The sequence below is a fragment of the Prosopis cineraria genome, unplaced genomic scaffold (genome assembly GCF_029017545.1).
Source record: "Prosopis cineraria cultivar Desert tree isolate PC_DT_omini unplaced genomic scaffold, ASM2901754v1 PC3, whole genome shotgun sequence".
Taxonomy (NCBI): Eukaryota; Viridiplantae; Streptophyta; class Magnoliopsida; order Fabales; family Fabaceae; genus Prosopis; species Prosopis cineraria.
This window is the reverse complement of record NW_026555334.1, coordinates 33,730,526-33,738,377: the sequence shown is the minus strand read 5'-3', so window position 1 is coordinate 33,738,377 and position 7,852 is coordinate 33,730,526. Positions and strand designations below refer to the sequence as shown.

The 7,852-nt window shown below is 31.6% G+C and overlaps 1 protein-coding gene across 1 annotated transcript; it reads left to right on the top strand.

Moving 5' to 3' along the window:
- Positions 1 to 4,766: 4,766 nt before the first annotated feature.
- Positions 4,767 to 6,848, top strand: LOC129307398 (uncharacterized). The gene is made up of 3 exons (XM_054948341.1): positions 4,767 to 5,533; positions 5,637 to 5,925; positions 6,128 to 6,848. The coding sequence occupies exons 1-3, from the start codon at positions 4,928 to 4,930 to the stop codon at positions 6,130 to 6,132; spliced, it is 900 nt and encodes a 299-aa protein (XP_054804316.1). The 5' UTR covers positions 4,767 to 4,927; the 3' UTR covers positions 6,133 to 6,848.
- The last annotated feature ends 1,004 nt before the right edge of the window (positions 6,849 to 7,852 follow it).

Genomic DNA, 7,852 nt, shown 5'->3' with positions numbered 1-7,852 from the left:
AATATTAAAAGATCAAAAATCTTTCTTGAAAAAATACCTAGACCAACATAGCCACCTTTCTCTATATTGCTACTGAAAGAACCACCGCACTATTGGAAAACAATCAACAAGAATCTAGATTCAACAATCAACAAAAGTTACCATTGAAACAACAAATCCAGAGTCGACAATCAAGAAACCAAAGACAAAGATCGAGAGGGAGAGGGAGGTCCAAATTCAACACTTTTGCTCTGTAATAATCAAGAAACCGAAGATGAAGATTGAGAGGGAGAGGGAGATTGCGATGGAAATTCAAATTCAATACTTTCTCTACAACAATCAAGAAATCAAAAACGAAGATCTAGATTTAACAAACAACTCTCTTTGTGCAACATTTTTAGACCTATAAGATTTTGAGAGAGAGAGAGAGAGAGAGAGAGAGAGAGAATACCCAGATCAAAGTAGTTTCTCTCTTAATCTCCCTTTTGCTCTGAGTCTCAATCTTAGCAAATTAGAGGTTGGATTTGAAGTCACCTTCAAACTTTAACCATAAAATTAGAGGTTGCTATCGTTAGAAGAGAAAGAGGAAAAGGAAGATTTGCTATTAATTTTCGCCATTAATGGAGGTTTTTGTGGCTGGAGGTTGCTCGCGGTCGCTGTCTCTAAGGCAAAGGTCACATTCACCAAGTGTTGGAAGTCACCGATGCAATTGTTAGGGGCTGAGATAGTGGAAGGAAGGTTGAATGGAGTGAGAGATGAAGGGGTAAAAGATGCAAAATAAAAAATAAAATTTGAAAACTGAATATTTTTGATAGAATCCAATTCCATCAATTTTGGTGGAATTGATTTTTAGCAAACCAAACTAACTATGTTTTGAATTCCATTTCTATTTTCATTTCCAATTCTCAAAGCAAAATTTCAATGTACCAAACGGGACCTAGATTCATAAATAACATTCTTCAAACTAATAAATCAACATTAATTTAATTAAGCATGTTCAATTACTCTCTTCCTCATCTTCCCTCTGTTTCCCTCTCAGCTTTGTGCTAGGGTGCAATTTGAAGGTTTGTGTGGGAACACGGTACTCATCTCAATGCCTAACTTCATCGAAGTTTTCAAAATTTGTGGGGAGACATATGCCCACCCTTATTGCAACATATATCCTTCATTGCTTCTTCGTCTTTCCTTCCCTTCATTAAAATTCCTTCCATTTCCCAACCAAATATAGTGTTAAAATTTAAAATCTCTCTATTTATTTGATAAAGTACAATAATTTATACTGTAAATGTGCAGTAAAAATATTGTACAGCTTTTAAAATCATATTTTTTACAAACTTAATAACATAAAAGTTATTTTGGATAAAAAACCATAAAAATATTTTTAATCACATTTTTTAAATTATATTTATTTTTTATCTTTCATTCTAAATTTTTTGAAATTATGTTTTTTTTAACTTGTATATAATTAAAATAAGTTATTAATTTTTAATGACATATAAAAACCCTTAGTGCATGGGTTAATACATTCTAAAATAAAATATATTGTGAAAATTTTTAATTCATATAGGGCAACAAATTTCTGTTATCTAAATTTTTATATTAACATTTTTAATTCATTTACGGAGTAATAAATTATTATGCAGTTCCATGCATATTATTATCCAGACTAGATTTTAAATTGCATCAGTGGAGTATTATAAAAGAAAATAAAATATGATTTATATTTTCAATATGTAAAGGGATAAAAATTTAAAAAACTCTATTTTTTTAATTTTTAACACGTACGGGTAATAACTTATAATGTTTTGTACTTTCTAAAATATTAAATATGATGGTTGTTATCTAAACTTTTTAACATACTCCCTCCAAAAATATAAGGAATTTTTTTGAGATAAAATATTAAAAATATAAGGTATTTTGAATCTTTTAAAATGCGGTTAATGAGATTTTTTAAAAAAAAATGTACCTTTAATTAGGGCTATAATTAATAAATTTTTTTAATTAAAATGTCTTATTAAATAAGGGTAAACACAAAAAGAATGTATGATTTTAAAGACACTTAACTAACTTATTGAGGATGTGATTTGATTAAAAATGATTTATAACATTGAACAAATGGAGTATATTTTTATTTTAATGAGTTCATTTTTAAAAATGAAAAAATAGGGTTGAAAGTTTTTAATTGATTTTTATTTTTTAAATTATCACTTTATTAAAATTTTATGTCCTTATTTGTCTATTTTTTTTTAAATCAAAGTCACTAAAATTTCTACTTCATCACCTCTACTCTTCTTAAACTAAGTAGAAAGTTAATGTCTGCATTATACAAGGTCTAAAGTCTTTTTATTATATAATTAACATGTAGCGTTGCACTACCCAAGTTTTCCTCTTTTTTTAATTTTATTTTTAAATTTTATTATAATAAAGAAGTATGTGAATTAGGAGGCGATTGGCTACCTGAGGTGGTATTGCACAAATGAAACTCACATCACCAACGTACACGTTTTAATAAAGAAGCATGTGGACTAAGAGGCAATTGGCTCAATGAGGTGGTATCACACAAATGAAGTTTGCATAACTAAGGTACAAATTTTATCTTCTTGGGTTCACGAACCTTTCTTATAATTCAAATTGCTTGGCGAAATTCTGACCTTCTTTTTATATTTTCCCATTGATAATAATTTTTAGCTATGACTTTTTCTCATTTACTAAAGTAGGGATCTATTTCTCTTTTATATTCTCTTGTGCAAATTCATATAGAGACATTTATATCAACAATAAGCATTCTCGTGACTTCTCTATTATATTTTTTTCGAGAGGAGAAAACATAGAATATTAGCAGTTGATTTTATTATAATTTAAGCAGCACTTTGATCCTCACCACATAAATAAAAAACTAAATTTCATGCATTACATTAAGAACATGCATAACTTCACTATATGCCTCCTGTCTACATGTGGTCACTGCGTGATGTATAAGACACTTCATATTTAAGAAACATATGAGCTTTTGCTCTAACAATCCTGACAATGGGTTAAAAAAAAAAAATCACATTTTAACATAGGCCTAAGGCACGTCAAATTTATAAAAACAAATTATTATTTTTTTAACGTGGGCTTTGCACACACAAAAATTTCCTTAATAGTCATATTAGCTAGAACCTTTATAGTTATTGTATAATTGCTTAGTTTTTCTTAATTAGAACTGTGCAATGCTATCTCCTAAGACCTCATAAAACATAAGACTCCACTTTAAATGTCATTAAGATGAGCAAATAATATAACCTTTACTCTTCCTACCATATTCATGCAAAAATACATGTAACCGTATATTTTCATTTCTTATGTTAATGACTTGCACAATACAGTGCATGTTCCATTATTATTATTTAATTTATATTTATACTTATTTTCCTAATATGAATAACAAGTAAGATCATAATTCAATGGTAAAAAAACAAGATCATAGTTTTTATATTAAAATTATTTTCTTTTATTATATCAATGCACTTTTATTTATTTTTTAATATATTGATACCTAACGTATCAATCATGTGATTCAATATATCACTTGCATTGCACAAGTCAAAAACTAGTTTAATTATTATTAGATCATATTAGATAAGGTGAACTATGGTACATCTCACTATTTGATATTTTCCTTTTATTATTTCTTATACAGATATGATACCTAGTATTATCACCTGGGACAAGCCAAAAAATTTTGTTTGGATATATGCCAAAATGAAAAAGCATATATGATAATCGAAAAAAATTAAATTTATATGTCATTAGTATACCATAAATATTTCAACTTATATATTTATATTTCATTTTGCACGAGCACACACACAACAAATATAATATATATATATATATAGTATATATATATATAATCATTTTTTAATTTTTCTCATTAATTTTAATTATCATATTTACAATAAAAATTTTATTTTCAATATAAACTATAATTAAATTAGTGAATATTTCATCTTTCCCCATAAGTATTGAATAATTTGAATGCATATTTAGAATTCAAAATTTTGTTCAATATAAGAAACTCTATTATTTGCTTAAATTTACTATTTAATTCATATATCTTGTGGTTTTTATTGCAATGCTTTATAAAATTTGTTAGTAATAATTTTTCTATTTTTTATTAAATATAAAATAAAAGTAAAATCAAATAATATCAATGCTTTAAGAGTAATTTTACTATTATCTTGTTGAAAATAATTAAATAAATTCTATGATAATTATATTTTCAAATTATTATAACAGTTGCATTATATATGTGTAAATTAAAAGACTACTATAAAATTGAAATAAAAATTTCTTTAGTATTTTAAGGCTTTTATAACATATCAACTTACAATTTAAAACTATATAAACTCCATATTTTATTGAAAAAAAAATTAAAAACTTGAGGGGGCTATGACTTCTGTTGGTTCTCCTATCTTCACCTTTGATTATCAAGTTAAATTTGAACACCACCACCACTCGATTGGAGTGGGATAGGTCTCTTGAAAGCAATCTTGGCATTATATTTAATTAGTTTTTTAATTAAGATAAGATTACAACCAAAAACATAACATTATAAAAAATGAATTTGCATGGCAAGAGTTGCAAGTTGCACTAAACTAGGAAGTATTTCCGAGGCTTGCGTTTCATGTCACGACGGGCAGGTTGGCTACCACTTTTATGGGTAACAACCTCAACCTAAAACTCCCAAATCCTTTATATGAGCATTCGTTACCACCATCACTATACTTTCTCCTCTAATTTTTCCTGGTCTCTTTTGGTTCATTTGTCTTCTAGCACCAGCTCCTTCCAAAAAAAGATTATTTGTTGCTAACAAAACTCAACTTGAATGTCACATTTTGTATTTCTTTTAACCTTTTCTCACCCTCTCTGATTCGGATCCTGTTAATCAGAGATTGAAAGGGGAATGGAGATCTTCCAAAGGGCCTATGTGGTGCGTTTGAGGAGCCACCATGACAAATACTTGATCGCCGACGACGATGAAGAAACTGTTCGTCAAGATCGTAATGGGTGCTACAAGAACGCTAAATGGAACGTGGAGATCGTCGAGAATTCCAATTGCTTACGATTCAAGAGCTGTTACGGAAAATACTTGACCGCCTCCAATTTGCCATTCATATTTGGGTCTGGAGGCAAGAAAGTGCTCCAAACTCTTCCCAGAAGATTAGATTCCTCCCTCGAATGGGAACCAATCAGAGAGGGCGTTCAGGTGAGACTCAGGACCCGTTATGGCCAATTCCTGCGTGCCAACGGAGGACTACCTCCATGGAGGAACTCCGTCACCCACGACATCCCTTACAGAAATACGACTCAGGATTGGATTCTCTGGGATGTCGACGTCGTCGAGATTCGCTTGCAACAAGTTCAGCAACATCCCAAACAGCGACCTCGTCCCAAGCCTATTGCCCCGCCCCATCGTTCCGTGAATCCAGCCCCAACCAATACTTCTGCTTCCGTTTCGGGTGGTGACAACTTCTCCAAAATTGAGCTCAGGTCTCCAAAAACAACTGAGGTTTGTTTTGTTCTTTAAAAGAATGTGTTTGTTCATGTGAAACATTCGATTGGGAATTCTGACGTGGAGAGGGAAAAAAATTTCTGTTCATTGTCACGTGCAGGTGAAAGAGTTGGAGGAATACGCGCTATCGCCAAAGAAAGAAGGGAGGACAATTTTTTATGAAGTGGGGGATGAAAATGGGGATGTTGAGCCTGGAAAGGAGAAGTTCTTCACATTCAAGGGAAGTTCTGTGAATGAGTTGAAGGAAAAGCTGAAGGAAGAAACGGGGCATGATGATATTCTTGTGTGTTCCCGTAATCCTTTGAATGGGAAGCTATATCCCCTTCGCTTACACCTACCACCCCACAATTCTGATATGCATGTCATCGTCGTTCCTTCCACATTCCAAGGTGAGGTCTTTTGTGTCTCATTTTCTTACACTCAACGTTTACCTATCCTCCTTAATTAACTTTCTAACAGCTTATACTGCTGCCTCACATTTTTCCTCCTTTCTCATGTACCTCTTGGATTTCATCATTCTGAATTTGAAAGCCTGTAATTTTTCTCCTACCCACGATTTGATTTTGTTCTGACATCAACTGCCTTGTTTAGCGTAATTGCTCTGAGCAATAGTCGGCCTAAGGATGCCAGGCATTTCATCAGCACTGCTATCATAGGAGTCTGCAGCTCATTCAGAAGTTGAAATGTGACATTTGCCAGATGCAAAACTGCAAGGTAACACATCACAAAGCAACTGGACCATTCAATCACCTGTAAATCCAACAATGCTTTCCAAGTTGGTGCAGGACTAAGCCATTTGAGATGCAAACGCAGAGTGATATTTTTTATGAATTTATCTTTCTTCTCAAATTCTGTACTAAAAAAAAAATCTATGGGGTTTTCTCATCTGATAATTTTTACCACTCATTTTATTCATTAGATGAATAGCCAAGAAAGCACAGATCGGTCTTAGTAAGTGAAATAATTGTTGCCTCAAGCAATGTTAAGAGAAAAGCCTACGTGTGCAAGATGTATGTCTCTGATGTATATTCTGTTACAAAATTAATTCAAGATATGTCTATGAACTGAACAATGGGAAAAAATATTGAGCATGTGATGCAATTTACAAGAGATAAAATGCCTTTAAATTTCTAAAATTGTAAGCAACAGACAATATCTTGAAAAGGAAAGAGAGGCAAGTAGGCAACTATAGTAAATGTCATGACCAAATTCACAAGGATGCTAACTATCTGATATAAGGATCATGTTGGAAACACTACTGAAGTGTGGATAAGGAATTCGTGACGGGGGCGAATCCTATGCGGGGAGGATCATGTAGGACACCATCCTATGTCTTTTTTCTTTTGGACTAGAAAGAATCTGACAGGTGCATAGTACTATATTTCTTTTCAAAGGAAAGTTACATCATTGTCATCATATCATGCTTGATTATTTTGCTAATTTTTTTAGTCATCTCGCTGTAATACAATATCATGGCAACATACCAACGCATACATTTCAGGAACTCCAATATGGTTATAAATTGTCAAAATTTTATACTGTGAAGATTATGCAGTAAAACTCACCAGTCATCCCCCGCCTGGTGTGGAGATGAGGACATGAGATATACTTAAATAAGAGCCCACAGCCTTCTCTGTCCTGACGCTACACGCTCTTCAATACAGAGGGAACATATTGATTAAAGTCCGCAAACATTAGTCCCAGCACATTACCTATCTCAACTCGTTGACAGTTTGACATGTCTGCAGAAACAAATTCATGACTCTATTAAACTGCATCCAGATGGTTTCTTTATCCACATATAATCAATCAATTTTCATATCTTACGTGCATCTTCCTTACAGTAAGCGTTCAAGCACTCTTTTCAATAAAAAATATAATGTATTTTTTGAGGAGTTGAATGTTAAAAAATTTAAAGTATTTATAGTTTTTTTAGATGTAATTATTGTCTTTTTTTTTTTTAAATACACCTGACTTTTTATTTATTGTAGGGTGTTTAATAGAAATAAATATAAAAAATATAGGGTTAGTTAAAAAGTAAATAAATATTTTATTAAGAGATAAGATTCAATTAAAAATATCTTATATTTTTAAACAAAGAGTATATGTTAGATAATTGAACGTATGCTCGGTCACCTTTATCTAACAGTAAAAGCTCTTTGACAGCAAAGCTTGGCAACATTATTATGGATTCGATAGTCGGTAAGGAAGGCACCGCATACAGAGGCCAGCGGCTTCATGGGCACACTTCTTATCAAATGAAGTGATTCATCTAATCCACCTGCCTGCAGAGTAAATATAAATGTTTGGGGGTGT

What these genes read in the sequence shown, in the direction of transcription:
- LOC129307398 (XM_054948341.1), top strand. Translation starts at nt 4,928, where the DNA reads ATGGAGATCTTCCAAAGGGCCTATGTGGTGCGTTTGAGGAGCCACCAT. An exon ending in GGTCTCCAAAAACAACTGAG is followed by an intron (nt 5,534 to 5,636) that starts GTTTGTTTTGTT and finishes TGTCACGTGCAG; the next exon opens with GTGAAAGAGTTGGAGGAATA.